Source organism: Pyrus communis, chromosome 11 (genome assembly GCF_041283825.1).
Source record: "Pyrus communis isolate YQ-2024b chromosome 11, ASM4128382v1, whole genome shotgun sequence".
Classification (NCBI taxonomy): Eukaryota; Viridiplantae; Streptophyta; class Magnoliopsida; order Rosales; family Rosaceae; genus Pyrus; species Pyrus communis.
The window spans coordinates 3,462,309-3,483,359 of record NC_142575.1 but is presented as its reverse complement, the minus strand read 5'-3'; the positions used below and the strand labels follow the sequence as shown (position 1 = coordinate 3,483,359).

Sequence of the window (21,051 nt, the reverse complement as noted above, 5' to 3'; positions counted from 1 at the left end):
TCTTCAATAATTCAACATTATGGATCCAAGTAGTTTGTGTAAGTTCCCATCCAAACAACCCGTACCTAAAACACATCAGTCTCTGTGTTTACTGTGAATTAGATAATACAGGCAGGGACTACTCACACAAAAAACACATCAGTTGCTGTGTTCACCATCATCTTATAATGCAAAATGGCATATGTGCACTTGCAGCCTGCTAGCTGTAAAGGTTAGGACTGAGTTCCTTCCAAATGAGAGAAACTTACCTGCATCGGGATACTAGTTGTGGCAGTATCGCAAACCAATCACGTATTGTCATGCACTTTACTTTTCCATACATCCCTCAAAACTCCATTTTAGAACACCTGATCTAGACCCAACAGTCACAGTACTATAGGTGACGAAATTCTGTGTCTATAGTTTGATTCGTCAAGTGTTTTTCATTAACGTTATCAGTTGTCAGGACTAAACTAAATAGGATTTTTTTTATGGAAAACACTAAAAGAAAAGGGCATCAACACATTTAAGAAACTAACAGACTAAGCATTTATCCTGATATAGAAGACATTACGGAAGCATAATTACAATCCTTCTGCACAAAATTTTTTACAACATACAAGTCACTAGATTCTTGAAGTGGTCCACAAATTCATTCGTATAACCTTGTCCTTGCTTGTGGCTTGACAACTATTCCCGCCATATCGGGAGCAATCAAGACAGTAAACTGTCATTTCTTGTATCTCCAGATTGGGAAATAAAATTTCCATTCCTCCCTTACTGAGTTTACTGCTCATGAGAAATGTAAAAAGTAACTGGCGTAATTTACCATTCTCATTTCTTGTGGTTCTTGTATAACAAAACAAACAACAGCTAATGGGTTCTACAACTTCTTTGAAATCTCACAAGGCGCTTGAAACCCAATAGTTTCCACAGCTCCCACCGTCTTAAACAAGCGCTTCCTATTCACCTCTTCAACCACAGACCGGTGTAGTAGTTGGCTTCTTGTGTCTCCTAATGACCTATTCCTCATCAATTTTTGGCTATCCATGATCCTTTTATCCTTTGAACCAGATGCTAGAAAAGCTTTGCATCTCTCGAAATATTTTTTCGCTATAGACTTCCCAGCATTGCGTGTTTCTTCAGGACAAAACCTTGTGGACTTGTGACATTTTGATATGGGATGTTTGTCTCCTCCTGTGGGGAACATCTTAGTCCCATGCTCATTGGCAGAAATGAAACTTACATTGGGAGATGTTACCAAATGTGATGAGCTTTGTGAGCTGGTCTCGTCAGGCAAATCATCTGCAACCACAATCATTTGCAATTAAAATGTAAGACTCAAAATCTTAAGACGGGGCTTTGCTTAATCCCCGTGTCAGTACTTTTAGCAGGAAAATGCAGCCCTAAAGGCCTGGCCTATAAAACTTGTTAGAAATGCATCATATATGTACGTGGATCAGACTTCAGGAGTAGCACACAACAATAGTCAACCGACCCACACTCAAAACACCCATCCCAATGTTCAAGCCTTCATCCAACTACAGGCTACTTTCGAAGCCAAAAGTTGATTTAGTCGCAGTTTAGACATATTCTGATATGCCCAAAATCAGCCTCAGCTGGAGGGCATATCTATTGCAAAGTTGATATTATCATGTGATTTATGTTCTGGTCAGTTCGGTAAAGTTTCTTGACATATTTATAGACTCCAGATTAAATCCTTTATTCACCAAGGACGTGTTATAAGAAATGGAACAGGCCTGCAACTAGCCCCCTTGATCTCTAATGGACTACAACTAGCCTCCATAGGCAATGTTCTTCTAGGAAAGACTAGCATACAGAAAAAGACGGCTAAAGTCAAGCCATTAGACTTTTAAGTTCAAGGTGTAAAAGGCCCAAAAATAATAGTGAGTAGTCACAGTGCAAATTAACTTAGTGAGTTCTATGAATCATACCTTGGAGTGAATCGCAGCCACTTGTTATTCCATTAATGCCCTGAGAATTGATCAAGCCAGATAATGACGAGCGAGATGATGAGTAGCAGTGAGAGTCAGAAGGACGGTGAGGTCCATTTTTGTCATCATCTTGATACTTAAATGTGTGGTAGGCTTCAGGTTTCCAATCTGGTACCAGAGCAGATATCTCCCCTTCAATCATATTAGCAATTTCAAATGGCTCCCAATCAGTGATCTCCAATTCCTTGACCATTTCCGTTGCAACATCAAATGGTGTATCGTTTAATACGTCAAAAGGAAAATATATGTTCCTAAGAGAACCTGCATGAGAAAACAGTTGAAGAAACGTTCACCATTTGAATCTCGAGTTCACTTGAGCGACAACAACAGCCAGAGGAAGTTAAATAGTACCGTCTTTATCAGCAATCTGAACTTTGAGAAAGATGGTATCATCTTCAGAATTTAGCTTCCCCGTGATTGTCATGTCAGTCCTGGTTGGATGATCACTCAATTGCAGCTTCTCCATTTCCTTGTCGTTTAAAAATGGCTTTGGGCGTCCAAGCTTTCCCAAAGGCAATGATTCATCTTTACCACAGTCGAGAAATGGATCAAGTAATAATTCTTTAGCTGATAATCTCTTTGAAGCATTTACCAAGCATTTGCCAACAAATCGCTGTGCTTCCAAGTCTTCAATCCGGTAGAATGCTCCTGGAAGCTTCCCCTGAAGAAAAACAGTGACAAGGGGTAAGGTTCTGTTCACTGATACCTATTAATCTTGACTACGAAACTTCACCTTACCGCTGTCACTTTCTTGTAGATTTGTGCAGGGTTGACACACTCACTATATGGGTATTCAGATGTAAGCATCTCTAATACACACATGCCAAATGAATAGACATCGACTAGTTCGTTGTAATTTTCGTCGTATAGTTCTGGTGCCATGAACTCTGGAGTGCCTAAAAGTATAGAGACAGATAATTATCTTCCAGTGGAAATAAGTGCCAGAATTTATGCGCTAATAATGGAGATAAACGAGTACCTATGACACTGTGAGCAGATTGGGAACCACGGAGAATTGCTGCAAGCCCTAAATCACCAATTTTGACTTGCCCAAGGTGCCCATTAACAAAGATGTTGTCACACTTAAGATCTCTATGGACCACTGGAGGATCATGTCCATGCAGATATACAAGACCCCGAAGGATCTGGCGGGCCCAGTTCTTTATGGCTCGGATGTCTACCTGATTATATTTCTTCCTATACCTGCATATGAAAGATAGAGTAGTTTATCAATACATTGAGCCAAATGCATTGAATAAGGAATCCTATTTCATGCTTAAGAATTAGTATCAAGGATAACGGTTCCCAATCTGTTGATCACATTGTCCTTCTCATTAATATAGATTTAATGAAGAAACGACTTTGGAGGGAAGAGGCTACAATTAGGGTCTAATGTCACATTTTCTCCATTTTCCAGTGTTTTACCTAGTTCAAAAGATATGCAAGTTGAGGAACTAGAGTTAGCAATACTAGAGTTGGAAAGAAGATTACTCTCTTAGCGTCCCCGATGTGAACATTTCGGTAATGAAGTTAAAAGTTCTGTGCTCAATGTCGATCCAGGAGGTGTAGAACCGAATTATGGAGTCGTGGTTGAGGGTGCTGAGGAGGTGAACTTCTGAGTAAAGCCGTTGCAAATCCTCTGGTGAGCGAAGAACTTGGTTAAGTTTTACCTGATTCCATGCCACCTCCATCCCAAGCAGCTCATCAATTGCCTTGTACACTGTTTTCATTGCTCCTTTGCCAAGAACTTCTTCAAACTAACACGAAGAAAATACTATTGTCACTTCAAAAAGCAATCGAAAATATCATTTCCGTTTATTTATTTCCATACATAAACCAGAACAAATTAATTGACTCAACATTCTATTAATTTCCATCGACTATTATTATCACTGAAATTATCAACATATGGTTAATTACTCTTGAATCCATAATTAACCATATGCTCAGGAGTCAGGAACTGACTTTTAGTTAAAGAGTACCATTCGGAGAATAATCAGATTTGAAGTTCTCACTCTAATGGTATTACAAGGTTGTCCCTTACGAGATAATATAGATAGCATAAGCACAACTGAATAAAACTTCGACCAAGATGCTTGCTGGCCAAGAAATCCTTTTGATTTTGTTTTAGGGGAGTGCTATTCCCACACCCCCTTTTACTTCCAACACACCCTTGTTAATTTTTGTCCATTGATCTTCTTTGGTTCTTTCAATCCGATGGCCAGAAATTGAGAGGGGTGTGTGAGGGGTAAAAATTGGTGTGTGGATAGCACCACCCTTGTTTTACATCTAAACTAATGAGGCACCAAATTAAACAATCAAATTTATTTCCCAAATTTTCTCCAACTCGTAACAAGCACCATCAATCCAAGTCCAAAGAGCTCACAGAATTGAAAACCAATATTATTTAAGAGAAGAATTAGCATCTTGTATTAAATTAACAATCTTTCTTTACACCAACTGTCATAAAAAATAAAATAAAATAAAAAAATAAAAAAAACTAATGGGTTAGGGTTCAAGGTCATCGGGATCACCCGGATGGCGAATACTCCAGCTTAAACTAAAGTACTTAATGATGAATTAGACAATGACTCACCCAGTAAACAAGATTGACCAAATAAACTATTCCATCCTTCAAAACTATCTAAACTCTATAACCAGACTTAATGTTATTCTACTTGTGTACAAGAACATACATGCATGCATGCATACACACACATACAATACAATATTGATCACCTACTCATGGCGAGCAATAAATCCATGCTCACCAACCATTTGATCAAACTCAAATATCTGATGATCTGAGATTCCAAAGTTTAAGCATTTCCATGGTTTTTCAGATAGTTCTCAAAATTCATTTAATTAAATAATTTCAAGAAACAAATAGTAACCAACTTTAATATATATATATACACACACACATATATAAATGGAACTTAAACATCATAATTTATGGGGAAAAAAAAGTATAAGCAAGTAGTACACTTTGAGCCACCACAAAAACAATCAATTCCGGCAACTGGGTAAGGTCCAAAATTTCAAAAAAAATAGTCTCTAGAAAAAAAAATTAATGGTAACATGCATATTAGTATTACATACCCGACCATATCTCGCAGTAGGATCCATTTCAACATAGCCAGTCTTGTCTGCCATCGACATGTTCGAGGATTCCAGCTACTGACTTCCAAGCAAACGTTGTTTGTTTTGCTTGATGAACAAACCAGAGAGCAGGTGATTACTAGAAACAAATTAAAGGTTGCTAAAAATTATCAAAAGGGTGTGGTGGGAAAATTAAATGGGAAATTTGGGAAATCAAATCCGAGGCTTTCCCTCGTGGTTTTCATAAGAGAAGACACCAAACAAGAGCCAGAAGAGCCTCGAGTAGTCAATCCTCAGCATAATCCAACCCAAACCCACTACCACGGCGCGAGAGGCCCCCTCGTACTTGTTGGCAACCATTTGGGACTTGGGTTTTAAAAAGATGTCAAATTTCAGAGGCAAATGGAAAGAAAGTTTGAAACTTGGAAAGGGAGAGTTGTGTTTGTGTGGGGAATTGAGGAGTAGGGAATGGTTGGTGGGTTTTTGGGAGGGGCAGTTTGAGAAATTGTCAAAAGTTTTGAAGAATCAGAGAGATTGTGGTGTAGTGGAAGATGGGGTACGAAACTTGAAGAATCTGTGGCTACACTTTGTTGGTACCATTTGTGGGAAAGGGGAGGAATCCAAGTTGTAAAAGCACTTTTGTGGGATGTTGCTGTTGTTGTTTGTGGGCAAGGCAATTGAGTTTTCAAGTGAAGCGAGAGAAGTAAAAGCTGTAAATATAGAACAGGGAAACTGAACAGGAAGAGATGCGTGAGTGTGGTCCCCGTGTGACGGGAGGTGGTGGCGGTGCCAACTCGCCAGTGACTGTTTGGGTTGTTTTCAAGAAAACTATAAAAATGGTTTGAAAATTTTGAGTTTTAAAGATAAAGATAAAATAAAGAGTAAAGTGAATAATACCAGAATTGATTTTTTAACGTAAAAATATGGTTTTTCGTTAAAATAAACAATACCAAGAGCTTTTCGTTAAAGTTCCCTTGTTTTTATTGCGTCAAATGCTTTGGCTTTTTTTGCATTTTGTAGTTTGAAATTCCGTTGGAAATGTTACATGCATGGTTGTCAATGTTTTACACGACTCGTTAATTTGACACGAAATAATACAAAAATAACAAGTTTTAGGTTAACATGTTAACGTGTTGGAAGAGAAGAAGTAAAAGCTATAAATATAGAAGAGAGGCAAAACACTACACCAGTAGTACACTAAACAGGAAGAGATGTATGACAGGGAACCGGATCCCCTCCCAAATAAACCGAGTTTCTTGAAAAAATAATTCGAACCGTTGAAATTTGATCAAACGATTACAAACAGGATATCCTTTAGAGTTATAATAATTATAGCCGTTGGATCAAAATTCAATTGTCCATATCTTTTAATCATTAAGCTCAGTTTATTTGGATCCGGAGGAGATCCGGTTATGTATGACAGTGTGAGAGTGGTCCATGTGTGACAAGAGGTGGTGGTGGCAACTCCATAGGGACTGTTTGGGTTGTTTTATTGCGTCAAATGCTTACGCTTTTTTAGCATTTTGTAGTTTGAAATTCCGTTTGGTTATGTTACATGCATGTAAGGCTGTCAATTTTTTACACAATTCGTTAATTCGACATGAAATAACATAAAAATAATGGATTTTAGGTCAACATGTTAACAAGTTGGGTCGTTATCGAATAACCCATTAAGAACCCATTGACATGTCAGATGGTTATCGGGTCACTCGTTAAGAATCCGATGAAATATCATTTGTCAAATCTCGACATTAGACATGAGAATTTCTTGCATGACCTATTAATCTAACACAAAACGACATGATCTATTAACGAATCAAGTCGTTATTAGATCACTTGTTAAAACAACGAATTTGACACAACATGATCCGTAATATCACACGGATACGACAACCAAGCTTACATGCATGTATGATGATGTATCATTATTGCATAGTTGACATGAATCTGTTGGAAGTTCTTTACAAAAAATAAAATAAAAAGCAATACATATAAGTAAGACCTATGCAAGATATTTGTATCTTAAGTTGTTAAGCGTATTTTTTTATGCATTCAAAGTCATAGATTTGATCACGCACATGTGTTTAGCTTCCATGTGGGGCAAACACGGTTTGTTTAGCGCTTGTCAAAGTACCGCTCACTGCTAAACAAATCTGCTGGTGTTGGTAATCTTAATAATTTTTTTTTTTTATATATATACTTATTGAATTGGCAACAAAGGCGAAGCAATTAATGGATCAGGAAGCTCCCATGTCCATTCTTACATTTTTGGTTGTTTAGCCAAAATGGTCCTTCATATTTGCATAACTTATTATTTTGATCCTTGAGATTTGAAATGAATAAATGCGGTCCTTAAGTTTGTCCACCATCAATAATTTTGGTTATTCCATAAACAATTATATTAAATAAGAACCAAAATGACAAAAACACCGTCAATTTAATAAACAATGGGCCAAATGATTTAACCAAAATTAAGGGTAATTTTGTCATTTTAACCTTATTTAATGGAGATTTTTTATGGAATGATAAATGATTTATGGTGGACAAACTTAGAGACTACTTCTATTGATTTCAAATCTCAGAGATCAAAGTGAGAAGTTATGCCAATTTCAAGGATCATTTTGGCTAAAAAAAATTTAGTCTTATGCTTATGATTTTTAAGATTTTTTGTAAGCTCAAGATCTCAATCCGACGTTTTTACTTTAATTTCTTACTTGAGGTGAGTGGCTTTTATCGAGTTTAGACAATTTGATCCTTGTGAGCTTTGAGTAAGACTTTGGTATGGGGATCGTTGGATGGAGAAAAGAAGAAAGTCATAGAGACTTGGGGTTTAGGTTTAAGAAAGATAAGGATGAAGACGATAACATACCAAGCCCAACTAATGTTGGTTGGTTGCTTACCACATGCAGAATAAATTTTATAAATAAAGAGAGAGTTTCCGATTGAGACATTGGGCCCTTCTTAAACTAAAATTTAATTTCGGCACCGATTTGCTATAACGTATATATAACTCATGATTTTTATCAGGTTTGTAGAGTTTAACAAAAATCATTATAACAATCATTTTGAAGTGAGTTAAGACGGTTCCATTATTGCACACACCAAAGATCTTGTGAATACTTGTCCAAAAAAAAAACGATCTTGTCCAAAAAAAAGAAAAGATCTTGTGAATACTTCAATTTTGCGAGGATTCTCAAAGTTCATGTTGGAGACCCGAAAGTAATTTTATTGTTTTTATGATTACACTTTAAAGGCAAACGGATTTTACCATAGTAGCAAAACGTAATAATGTTTATTATCTTAGTACTAGTTTGATCTCACTTATTCTACCTCCCCTCCCCGACATTTAATAAGTTAGCATGAGCAGAGCCACTAAGAAACTAGAGCGGTTTCGGGCCCATTTTGTTCACTATGTAATAAATTTTTGATAGCCTCAAGTCTGCAATTGTAGAACCTTGAGACATAAAGAAGAAAATGAATTGCCCTTATGAATAAGTTTAGTCGATGTATCTTATATTTGTCTAACAATTTTGTTTGTATTTGCTTTCTAATCAACTATTATTTCTAAAGTAATCTAATCAACTATTATTTGATGCTCTTCTCTTTATCTCTCTTTCTGTCAAATAAATTAGATTTCCTTGTGTTTTAGTACCGCATAATTTAATTTGATTTGAAAATTTTCATCACCGTAAACGGCTGTGTTAACCCACGGAGGGCTCCTCCCACCTCATTTTTCCAATTATTTAGTAGTGGGTTGGCAAATCAATCGTCAGCTCACTTGTCTCTTCATGCATTTTCAATTTTTCATTGGGTCCCCCCACTCCCAATTATTATATTCTTATCCTCTCTTTCTCAATGATTTTTTTCTTTATTTTTGTCCCCATTTCTCCCCAGATCTTTATATCCACAAATGCATTAGGAAATTCAGATAACTTATTTTAAATTTTACGGTTTATATTAATCAATTTTACTGGCTCATACTTACATAAATTAAAGATCCTGAATCTCCTCACTTTAACAACCCAAATCTCTTAATTCTTAAAGATTGGAAGAAGATCTCGATTCAATATATAACTGTCTGTGTCGGTCTCAAATAAATTATAAAAGCTGCATGAAGCCTGTGAAATTTATAACCAGAATTTTTATACCTTATAGAAAATAAAATTTAATTTGGTTGAGCATACCAGTCATGCATGCAGAAGTGCCATCTTGCGACTCGCCGTCCGTAATTTGCAATGGATTACAAAATACTTGTTTTATAGAACTAGCTAACAGTTTAAAACCTGAAAACGTCAAAACCCTAGTTTGCGTTTGGACTAACTCATCCAAAAGAGGAGAGGTAAGACTGGGGAAGCTAGTTGCTGTGGGTTGTAGTGTACAAATTAGCAAACAACAATAATGTAATAATTAAAATAAATAAATGTTTCATTACGAGGTTTTATAACGCATGTCTGATCAATAACTCAACACACCTTTTTTTCTAATAAAACAAGATACTTGATAATATCGTACACGGTCCTTTAGGTAGTTAAGTTATAAGTTTAATGAGATTGGATTGAAACTGATAGAGTCGCTAATATATCGTTAACTAAAGATTTAGTTCAATGTCACTTTTTGTGCAGTAAGTTACAATCACAAAAAACTTGCGGATAAAACTTACAAGATAAATATATGAAAATCCTAGTATGCGTTTGGACTAATTCAGACAGGTGAGAATGGGGAAGACATGTTGCAGTTTGTAGTGTACAAATTAACAAAGAACAAATAATATCATAGTTTAAATGGATAAACCATCGGTTATGTGGTTACACAGCACACCATTTTATTTCTTTTTTCTAATGAAACAAGTCATGACTTGTACGTAATGCACTACGAACAGGAAAATAGTCAAACACTATGATTGTTTCATATATATATATATATATATATATAATATATATCTATATATATATATATGGTTATGTATTATAGTGCAGGTAGTTATAGTTAAGTATGATTGTATAGGCAGCTCTGTGCCCATTGATTAATTTGGCATGTAAATCCTTACGTGTGTAAATAACAACAAAAATTAGGATGAACAGGTACAAAAAAATACAGTATTATACCTTCCTTTGTTTTACTGTATTATTTCCTGATATTTCTCGATGTTTATCTGTTTTTCGAGTAGTTTGGTACGAAAAACTGTCGCTCTAATACTGTAGGAAGACTTGGATGTCATACATCTTCGTACGAGTACTACACTTGCACGGGAATATATACGACCTAATGACATGCAAAAGTTCCTCCTAATCTCCCAAATCACATAATATTCACGTTTAGAATATATAAATAACATTGACATAAAGATTTGTCTTTTATTATACGTGATAACTAATAGTAAATCGACACAAATAGATTTTTTTTAATTAGTTTACTTTTCTCGTATTACGACCTTCTACGTGAATTAATTAACGATGCGTCTATGTATGCAAACGTCATCGTCTGCCTAATCATCAAATAGTAAAATATATTGAGTTAAGCCGCCCACATTTTGCTTAGTCCGCAGAGCTTGAACTTGAACTTGTGGAAATTAGCAAGAGGTTGTTGGCTCGAAAGATTTATAGTGATGGACCTGATGGTGAAGGAAGGAGGCGGGCAACTGAAATGAAATGGACAGATCAAATGAATTCAGCCAATTTTTATATATTTGAAGTAATTTAAGCATTGTCTATGTATAATAATTAATAATTTAATTAAGAATAATAATTGTGAGGGAGAAAGCAACTTTGATGCTCTTCTTCTTACTTAATTAGTGCCACCCAAGTACGACTTTATTTATTTCTTCCCTAAAATCCGTTGCCACGTCTCCAGGTTGGAATATGACTAGACAAAACTATCCTTTTCATTATTTATTTTTTCTAGAAAAAAAAGGGCAAAAGGTCGACAAATCTCTTTCTCATGAACGAAAAAGTAAAAAGAAGGGATGCACCAGCCGGGAATCGAACCCGGGTCTGTACCGTGGCAGGGTACTATTCTACCACTAGACCACTGGTGCGTTCTTGCTTAGTTGTCTGAGAAATTTTTAATTATCCTGAATCACTAATTGAAGGTGCAACCTCAGGGATGGAATTGTAGTAGAAAACTTACTACATTCAATGTGTGTTGAAGGAAGAAATGAATAAATTTTTCCCTAACATGAAGGTAGAAGAATTACTTAACTCTCACAAAAATGTAAGACGAGGTGAGAGTTTCCTTCATTTCTAACCACTTATAATCCTCTGCTGAAATGAAAATCATTTACCTCGACTTTCTAATCCAATTACATTGTGGCACCAAACGAGCCCTTACGTGCGACAGCTTGTTCATCTTAAAGCATAAGGTTCCCACATGGTAACTTTTGTAGAATTCATTTTTTTAGTACAACAATATTCTAATTGATCAAACTTAGGTTTGAACATGATTGCTAAGAGAAAAACACATTATTCTAAAAAACTTGATTAAACCCACGTCTGTAACTGTTACTGCTTCGCCAAAATAAACTTAACTTCACTGCAATTAACTTTCATCGATTCAAAATAACATTCGACCAAAAAAAAATCAACATAACCAAAACTTTCCTGTTACATTTATAGATTTCATCATTTGTATACCAACCTAAAAGATACCTAACAAAGGTTTCTCAGTAGTGTGTTTAAAACTAGAAACTTTGGGAGGGAATGACAAGCCGAGGGGCCAACTTTACCCCGTATATACATCATCCACCCGTTCCAATGAAAGCGCACGAATGTGCGCGTAGATATGTAACGACAAAAACGAACCAGAATGTACAACATGTGTATGCTACATCGAAACAACTAATAACAGAGGTCCCAAGGAGATCGAAGGTGAGGGGGAAAAGTCTTCCCGGAAGCTCAGTCCAGTGTCTTCATTCTCCAACGCATAATCCTTCCTTCAACGGCACTCGAGAGTTGAGTGGCGGAAAATCATCTTCGTTTTTCAGGTGGAATGCCTGATCTTCATTTTTCAGATGGTATGATTGTTCTTCAATCCTGAAGATACAAACAAAAAGAGAGCTATTTAGCTTTAGAAAAGCCGTTGTGCAGGACTACTTCATATTAACAAATCAAACTACCTCTCCTCATCGGCTCCAAAATACTCCGCTTGAAGGTCCAATTCTGGCATGGGTGCATCCTCCCATAACTGAGGGGATGAGGATCTAGATTCGAGTTTCGCTGGCAAGTTGGAGAAATTGTTGTTATGAAAAGATTTCCAAAGAGGCATGTGAGGTTGATGGTAATCTAATGTCGCACAGTTTCCATGACCTAGAACTGGGTACTCCACTTCCGAGAGCTCTTGGCTGCATTCTCTAGGGGAGATTGACTCTTGAGGAGCTACAGTGAAGCCATAACCAAAGGCATGTCTCTGAAATCGGAAACAAGTTCCCGGTGCCTGTTTCCTTCCCCTTCCAGGCAACCTATCCTTAAAGGGACGGTAACACTGAAAAGACTGTAGCAGATAACCATGAGATTATGAAAACCAGGACTGTAGTCCTCTGTGAGAATGACTTAGTAGAAAAAGAAACCCAAAAATATGAAGCTCGTGACAATAGAATTACATGAATGCAGTCTGAGAAAATGATTTTATAGAAAACAAAAATGCCACTACCGCATTGGGGATGTAGGTTCCAGTCCCTCGCGGTTTCCTTCTTTCTCCTCTGAAAGCAGCGACGGAGAAAGTGGAATCATTTGCTTGGTACGCATGTACTCCCCAATCAACACCATTTATGTTAGTTTGAGAATTAATATTCTGATGGAACTGAAGGGCTTCAGTCGTACCTCCCCAGGGGTTCTCTTTCCATGGCTGAGGTGACAAGGGAGGACTGGGCAACAAAGGAGGTGATGTAGCAGATCCAGGGAAAAAGGGACCATATTGCAGGTTCATTCCATGACCGTCAAAATCACCACCAAGCTCCAACAAAGGAGGTGATGTAGCAGATCCAGGGAAAAAGGGACCATATTGCAGGTTCATTCCATGACTGTCAAAATCACCACCCAGCTCCAACAAAATGTTCAAAGCTTCAGCACCTCCAGACAACGCATTATTGTGCACATTAGTCTGACCATTGCTTCCATGCCTATCCAAAGTGTTCGCAAAAAACTTGGGTAACTCATCTGCTATGCATTCCCCTGGTAACGAAAGAATCCAACCAAGCTTGCGAGCTCCATATTTAAAAGCACTGCAGATTCGATAGAAGTTACCTGTACAAAACCCATGAATCATACTACGATAAAACTCCACAACAGCATGAGAGAGAGAGAGAGAGAGAGAGAGAGAATGCATACTTCTGCTGACACTACGCCCAAGGTTGTTGTTCTGTTTTAGTGGATCTATTATATTAAGATGCTTCAGGGGAAAAGCTCGCAAGTTTGTCTCATAACCCTTTGATGGAACAGAGAACATTTCCACACAATTTCTAATAAACTCTTCACTCAGCAGTAGATCATCTCTCCCACTTTCTGGTGCCTCAACTGAAGTTTTTAAGTGAGTGTGTCAGAGAGACAGAGCAAGAAAACATAAACAAAGCATCACAAACACACAATAATATCTCTTACCCACTATATCAGGCAGGGACGATTTGCATACTAGTCCATTTAAACTTATACAGTAGTTCTCCCAGTCAAATTTGCTGAAGTAATCCAAAAATCTATAAAGGACCTATAGAAATGAAAAACAATTAGGCTCTTAAACTTATCTATGTATTTGAAATAAGGACTCAAAGTTGACTTGGGAGTACTCACTGCCAGAGGGCCATCCAGTGATGAATGAAAAAAATGGAAAACATATAGGATTAATGTTTCCAAAGCATATGTTGAAATCAAACCATGATGGGCCCCAAGAATACGACTCTCATAGTAGCACCAGGCTTTTACCAGAATAATACTCCGCTTGAACAGATGATTTTTGCCAATATAATTATCTACCTGCAGAGGAAGCAACATAAGAAATATGACCCAAAGATCGAACCTGAGTGAACTTTCAGTTATACCATATGAATCGTAACTAATCAAAATTTGAATTGCTAATACCTGTTCAAGAAAGTGCAGTGTACTAAATCCTCCTAACTGATTGGAGGATATATCTACAACTATATTTTGTATAATGCACTTGACAAGCTTAACCTGCAACGAAAACCTCCAAATTTTAGATCATGTAACCTTGCAAATGCAAATTGAAAATGTCTAACAAAGAAAATTATGATATCTTCATCAACCTAGGAGCATCATCATTAAGCATGAAGCACTGATGTTAAAACGCAAGAAAGTTAAAGCACTCAACTCAACAAAATCCCCACAGATGTTGAGTTCCATAATATCCAATCATGAATATCAGAAACTTTCCCTATAAATAAAGTCAAGTCCCAAGAAATTCAACCTGGCAAATAGAAAAGCTAAACAGTTTTTGTTGCATAAATAAAAGGGGGTGATATGCCACAGGAGAACTCCGAACCAACATCAACAGTTCTAGACAAAGTTCGGAAGAAACAATACTCGAGAGAAAATTGATAACATTTAGCAAAAGAACCTTATTTTGCTAAACACATCAATCTCAACACTCTCCCAAACATACATTACCACAAAAAGAGAAGACGAAGTTATAGGAAAGACATCCCACAGAAGAACAAGTATTGTATGTCGATGCAGACAAAAGAAAAATGCGATAATACCTACATCAAAGACCCGAACTCTAATAATATATGGAATTATAAATGTTTTCAACTGAAGAGACTGAAGGTTCCCAGCAAAAAATTAAGGCATCAAGTAGGGAAGAACCTCGGCATCAATGTAATGTACATCCTTCACATGAAATGGACCAGCCTCGTTATTCTCCTCTCCCTTCATAATTGCATACACATCAGTTGCAAAGACTTCATCAATGTTTGCACTGCCAAATGCCGTCATGTCAATATCACCATCAGGCAGATACGTTTTCAAAGGAACTGACCCATAAGGAAAAACCTGTGAGATAACAATACAAAAAGCGCCATCGTAACTTATAAGCAAGTCAGTGAAATGAACAAACTCAGATACAACATTATAACTTCACCGATTCCCCAGAAATAAATGAACTCGAAAAACAATATTGCTTCACGGTTTGCACCAAGTACCAACATTTCGTTGCTAAACAGAAATCGAACAGGAAAACACAAGAAAATCCCGTTCCATTTATTGAAGTCATTACCTTGAAAAACCAAGATCAATCACATCACAAGTAACATTTTCATTTGCTAACAGGTAGGCATTGGCACTGCAAGACTAGACTAAATTGGACATGACCAGATAAACCCACATCGCCATTACCACCAAATTGCACAAGAATTGCACAAAACAAACACTAACCCAGATGGCAAAACTGAATTCGAAAGAAATGTAATTGGGCAGAATTGTAATTACCTGACACCCGACGTTACATGTGATGAGGTTCTGCACGTATTGAATGACCTCCTTCCTCGTCTGGTGGGCCGCCAGAGTGGGCTGAATCTTTGAGACTATCTCCTGGGTTGCCTCCTCTGCTCCGGCCCAAGATTCGGTGGCTATGACGGAGGGATCGGGGTTGGTGGTCGGCAATGACGGCGAGGGCGGCGTAGGGCAGGGTCGATCCTCGCGGAAGACGACGTCGTTCGGCAGCGCCGAACAGAGGGGACGGGCCATGAGACCAACGGAGGCAAGATTGGGGGAGGAGAAGAGAGAGGGAAATGAAAGGAGGAAGAGGAAGGAAACGCCGAAAAGGCGCCGTTGAGGGAGTCGTTGACAGACGGTGGTCGGAGATTTGGAGGAGGAATCAGAGGGTGTGATTGGAAGGGAAGACCAGTTTCGTTTTTCGGTGGTGTGAGGAAAAACCTTTTAAAAACCCCCCAAACCCAAACGCAAAAGCGGCAAAAATCCTCCTTTCTCTCCCTCGCTCTCCCTCTCTCTCTCCTCCTTCTGTTTCTTTCTTTATTTTTTTATTTTTTATTATTTTATTATTTTATTATTAAGTTAAATTTTCACGAAAGACCCGTCGAATTTTCACTTTCGTTCAAGTCATATCTTGTGCTTACACTTTCGTCCTTATAGTTCCATTTTATTTTCATTTAATTATGAGCACTTCTTTGTAACTCGAATCAAGTTTCGAGTTCAGATTAGGGATGGGCAACGGTTATGACGGGCGGGTAAACGTGGTTATTTACCCATAACCATTTATACTCATATCCGCATAACCGTTTACCCATTAGGTAATTGCATAAACGGTTATACCTATACCCATAACCGTTTATAAATTGTTAACCATACCCATAACCGCATACTCATTTAACCGTAACCGTTTAATACTTGTTTACCCATTTATCCTTTTTAACTCATTTATCTTTTTTTTACCATTACCTCTTTTTCATAATTTTCTCTTTTTTTGGACAATTAAACACCTTTATAGGTACATTCATCATACATTTCCGTATTTTAATTTTTTTAACTCCTTATACCATTTCAATAATTTAAATAATAATTTACAGACGATATTTTTAATTGATATAGAATGAAAAAGCAAGAAAGTCAGTTTTAAAAAACAAAATTGGAATGTAGGATATATACATTACAGTAACAATGTTAACAAAAGTGAGGGATTAGCTGAAATGGCAAGTCACAACAAGTTTGAGGAACAGGTCTTGGGTTGAATTAAGTGAGTGGGGCTGAGAGGAATTGTTATTTATTTTCCTAATTTTTTGGGAAACTTTTACTACTAATCCATGTTAACAATGAAGGTAATATAATATTTGTTAAGTATTTTTGGTTACAAAAACTGTTTAGAAGACGATATGCTTGAGTTATTTAACCTATAACGTAAAGTATTAACATAATATATATATATATATAATTAGCTATATAAACCATGCACTATAGTCAATAGCATTGATCTAAGTTTTGTTCGATAGAGAATATGGTTTGTGTTAATTTTACATATATAAAATAAATGGGTAAATGATTACTTGTTTATAACCGCGGTTAATACTCATAATCATCCATTTAAATTTCACGGGTAAACTGTTATACTCATAACCGTTTATTTATCTAAACGGTTACCCATAACCGTAACCGTTAAATTTAAATAGGCGGGTAACCGCAGTTACCAATAATCGCGGGTATTTTACCTTCAGATCTTTATCAATATCAATTTATTATCGATTTTTTGCAATAAAAAAATTATGGGCACTTCTTATTTGAAAAATTCAACTAGACCATAGGGTTTAGTCAGTTGACGATGACTTTATCGTCATAAAATGCCGTCAATACTATGTTTTTATTTTTTTTGATAAATGAACGAGATTTTACTTTAACTAATCCATAGTGTACAAATGAGGATATCGACTAAGTGCATTTAGAGAGTAGATTCGCTCTAAAAAAATATGATATACGTCTACATTTAATGGAATTAACACCAACTATTATTTTAACAAACGATATCATTTACACTAAAGAATAAGGGATGTGCTTAGCCTCATAATGATCTAATAATAATGTGATTCAAATTCGTCTTTGGCGATAATCAAATCTAAGACTTTTCACTTACAAGTGAAGAAGAATGTCACTAAACCGTATTATTAAGTGGCAAAATTAACACCAACTTAGTTGTGCACATTGCTCTGTCATGAAAAATTATGAAAAATTAACACCAACAAAAGTACGAGGGCTACTAGTGAAATTTAGCGTTAATTTTGGGGGTTTTTAGTTGTGGGCCACACAAGGACACATGTCTGCCGCATAGCGACGCGACGCCATGCAAATGCAAGCGTGAGGCCGCGGCGGAAACGACGACGCATCAGCATGTCATCATTATTACCAAAGCAAGCACAACATGCCGCGGCAATGCTGCGCCAGGCAGACACTGCAACACGCTGACGCAGTCAAACGACGTCGTTGAGTGCCCTGCTTAATTTTATTTTTTTTTTCAAACGTTTGTGGATCCTTATCTGATTGTGTTTATTTCCTAATTTTGCATTAATTCTTTTTCCCTGAAGATTCTTGGGAATATTCTTTTTATTCTGTTCTTCCTAACCACAAAACTACATATGCTTCAAATTAGCCTGACGAGGACTGAGTCAGTTCTTTGCTTAGTATTTGTGTGTCTCAATTCGATTTATCTTTTTATGTACATGAACGATAGTCGATCACTGATGCATGTATGTGTTTGAAGGCACAAGGTGGATGGCCCCTTGTACAGTTCTCCAAGGGTGACTGGCACTTTTGTTGATGTTGGTCGGTCGAGCTCCTGTTGCTTGATGTGCTGTAAGATGAGTTTGAAGTTAGCTTTGAAATGTGTCTTTGTGGGGCCTTATGTATAGGCCTTGAGGCTCACAATCAAAACTAACAAAGTATTAGGCATGCCACTGTTATCTCAGTTATAACAGATGTAAAACATATTTGGTTTAAGTCGGTTACTTGCGCCCCAAGTTACTCAAACTTCTTGTTATCAAAGGATTGTCACATATGGGTTAAGTATGCATTAAGTTATTTTTCTTGCCTTGTAAACAAAGACTTTTAGTTCATAATCTTATATGTTCAAATGAAGGGAGTCAAGGGCTCTTTTAAACCATTTCTTTGACTCCAGGTTGTTCTTGATGAAAATAGATCTATTAAGTTAACCATATCTGAATGTAGATGGGACTCTTAAGTAGAAAACAAATACAAATAACTTGAATACATACTAAAAAGTGCATTAAGCGACAGATCTACTAATTTAGAGGATAAACAAAGAGACTTGGGCAAGATTTCACCTTGTCGGGTAAGGTTGAACTTCTTGCAGCCACTTCTCTTAAAGTTCACAGAGGTTTTATGCTAAAAGGGATGGATGGTAAATAGGTTTTACACAAGGAAATCGATACTACAACACTAGGGAAGGTAGCAGAGCTTTTACACTAGACAAAAGATAGTTTTTCTAAGGGAACTACTGTTAGAATGACTGAATCTAGGTTGATTTCAACTGTTATGAATGCAAATCTGGATTGAGAGCAGAGTTTGTATGTTGTTTATTTGATTGGTTGAGTGTCCTTGTCTCTTATTCCTTTTATAGGCGATTTGGCCCGATTGCCAAAGCTTTGTTCTTGGCCGAGGGCTTCCAAGGGCAGTGAGTCATCATGCATTTATACCGTCATGCCATTAGAAAGTGTTTTTTGGCTGGTATTGAGCTGATCTCTGTCAGTTGTCACTTCAGTCATAGGCACATGGCCTATGCCTTGGCTGAAAGGGCTTCAATTTGCATCAGGCATCGTGACATGGGCTTTGGGCAAGTTCATCTTGTTTTAGCACCATTGGACCTTTCTTCATCTAACCCAAACAGCATGATCGATATGTATCAGTTACATTCATAAAAACAAAATGATCGTATTCAATTCTTTATTAAACAACGCTTGATTTATCAAAGATAAAAACATTCAAAGTTTTTAGTTACAAATAATGCGATAAATAATAGATGTATGTCTTACTTGTTGAGAATAAATGCCATTGAAACTAAGTATGAAAGGGTAATGCTATTGAGACTAAATTTGTAGACTAAAATTTGTAAACTAAGGGAAGTTGATGATTAAATTATTACTTAATTGTTAATTAACGTGTTTATTACTCAATATGAAATCATACATCGCATTACCAATTAAATTTAAAATTTTGTTAATGTTCCTTAATTATTAAACATTAATAACAAAATCCCAATTGGAATGTGTTTTCACATGGCATTATTCACCCAAAAAAGAAAAAAAATATATCCAAAACATTTTACCAAAAATAAAAAGAAAAATTTCGAGAAGACTATTGACTAGGACAACTTTTATAAGATCAGTAAAGTTAACGTTAACGTAAACGTAAGATCGGATATAAATATATCTAAAATTAACAAAATTCTATATCTTTATGAAAGATCTTACCGATAATAATGTCGTACAACTCATATTTCAAAGATTGTCCTTTGTGGCATCCCGCTAAGCACAAAATGTGATGTTTGCGTTGGATGTGGATTTGGATGGCAGTGCACATGGCTTCTTTCAACATTCAGACATGTTTGGCCATCATGACTTTTGACATTTTCAAAATTTAAACTCAGAGACGCAACTACGTTTGTCTATTCTGGACAAGTATTCTCTTCAGATCATCTTTGTGGAGATCCGGATGATCAATTAATCATGTTCGTTTATTGTACAACAGTTAGAAATAATTTTAAATTTTTAAATTTTTAAATAAATATAAATAATACCTAACGAAAACTAACCATACGATGTACGATGAACGGACATAATTAATTAATCTTCAGATCCCCACAAAGAGGATCCAGAGAGGATCCTTGTTCGTCAATTCTCCTTTAACCTGGCATCCCTTTTCCTACGCCCGCCACAGCATCCATGTCTATCTACATCAACCGTCAATTGCTCCTCTGTGGACTTGTCAACCTCTTTCCTTACCCCTATAAGGTGCAAAGCCAATGTTTAGAAAAAAAATCAGTTATTGTTCAAATATAAACGAAATGCAAATTTACTCGTGTTATAGTCCGTACAACATTTTGTTAACTGCCCTTGGCCCATCAAGTATCCAGCCATAACCAGTGGCGAAGCCAATAATTGTTGATGGAATGGAGGGCGAAACTTAACCACTGAAACGATGCAGCTTGTCTTTTTTTTTTTTTTTTTTTTTTTATGTCCAAAATGACGTTGTTCCGTCATTTTGGACCTGTTTTTTATTTATTATTATTAAAAAAAGGTTGCACACAACACAACAACAGCAACAATAGCCTTCATTCAAGCATTATAAAGCATGAATACAGACATGACTACACAATACAACACGTCGATACGAACAATTGTATCATGTTGGTAAATATTTAATAATAAAAATATTTGCAACATATTTTTAAATTACCAAAAAAAGAATTCAAAGAGGGATTATGGTTTTGTTCT

At 36.5% G+C, this 21,051-nt stretch overlaps 2 protein-coding genes and 1 non-coding gene across 5 annotated transcripts; all 3 read right to left on the bottom strand.

The window, feature by feature from the left end:
- Window positions 1–448: 448 nt before the first annotated feature.
- On the bottom strand, window positions 449–5,928 carry LOC137743349 (putative serine/threonine-protein kinase WNK4). The gene is made up of 7 exons (XM_068483226.2): window positions 5,097–5,928; window positions 3,486–3,751; window positions 2,974–3,197; window positions 2,733–2,890; window positions 2,346–2,655; window positions 1,935–2,255; window positions 449–1,284 (listed from the first exon to the last, which is right to left on the bottom strand). Exons 1-7 carry the CDS (start codon window positions 5,154–5,156, stop codon window positions 863–865), a joined length of 1,761 nt encoding a protein of 586 aa, XP_068339327.2. The 5' UTR covers window positions 5,157–5,928; the 3' UTR covers window positions 449–862.
- Window positions 5,929–11,059: 5,131 nt separating this feature from the next.
- On the bottom strand, window positions 11,060–11,130 carry TRNAG-GCC (transfer RNA glycine (anticodon GCC)). Its single transcript has one exon. It is a non-coding gene; the product is annotated as a tRNA-Gly (tRNA).
- A 490-nt stretch (window positions 11,131–11,620) lies between these two features.
- Window positions 11,621–16,071, bottom strand: LOC137742573 (uncharacterized). 3 transcript variants are annotated; one of them, XR_015953555.1, is made up of 9 exons: window positions 15,527–16,043; window positions 14,906–15,091; window positions 14,162–14,254; window positions 13,874–14,056; window positions 13,688–13,790; window positions 13,418–13,603; window positions 12,691–13,333; window positions 12,208–12,581; window positions 11,621–12,124 (listed from the first exon to the last, which is right to left on the bottom strand). XR_015953555.1 is itself a non-coding variant. In XM_068482479.2 (9 exons), the coding sequence occupies exons 1-9, from the start codon at window positions 15,782–15,784 to the stop codon at window positions 12,001–12,003; spliced, it is 2,100 nt and encodes a 699-aa protein (XP_068338580.2). In that variant the 5' UTR covers window positions 15,785–16,071; the 3' UTR covers window positions 11,621–12,000. The 3 variants fall into 3 exon arrangements, 2 of the variants coding, with proteins under 2 accessions (XP_068338580.2, XP_088536316.1); XM_068482479.2 differs by having other exon boundaries at window positions 12,741–13,333; window positions 15,527–16,071; XM_088680190.1 differs by having other exon boundaries at window positions 12,741–13,333; window positions 14,906–15,072; window positions 15,527–16,041.
- Window positions 16,072–21,051: the final 4,980 nt, after the last annotated feature.

Excerpts from the sequence above, each read along its gene's own strand:
- LOC137743349 (XM_068483226.2), bottom strand. The coding sequence starts at position 5,156 with ATGTCGATGGCAGACAAGACTGGCTATGTTGAAATGGATCCTACTGCG. Across the intron at positions 3,752-5,096 it reads CTACTGCGAGATATGGTCGG|TTTGAAGAAGTTCTTGGCAA; the intron begins GTATGTAATACT and ends TCTTCGTGTTAG. Across the intron at positions 2,256-2,345 it reads TCAGATTGCTGATAAAGACG|GTTCTCTTAGGAACATATAT; the intron begins GTACTATTTAAC and ends TTTCTCATGCAG.
- LOC137742573 (XM_068482479.2), bottom strand. The coding sequence starts at position 15,784 with ATGGCCCGTCCCCTCTGTTCGGCGCTGCCGAACGACGTCGTCTTCCGC. Across the intron at positions 14,255-14,905 it reads TACATTACATTGATGCCGAG|GTTAAGCTTGTCAAGTGCAT; the intron begins GTTCTTCCCTAC and ends TTTTCGTTGCAG. Across the intron at positions 13,604-13,687 it reads GTCCCTGCCTGATATAGTGG|TTGAGGCACCAGAAAGTGGG; the intron begins GTAAGAGATATT and ends TAAAAACTTCAG.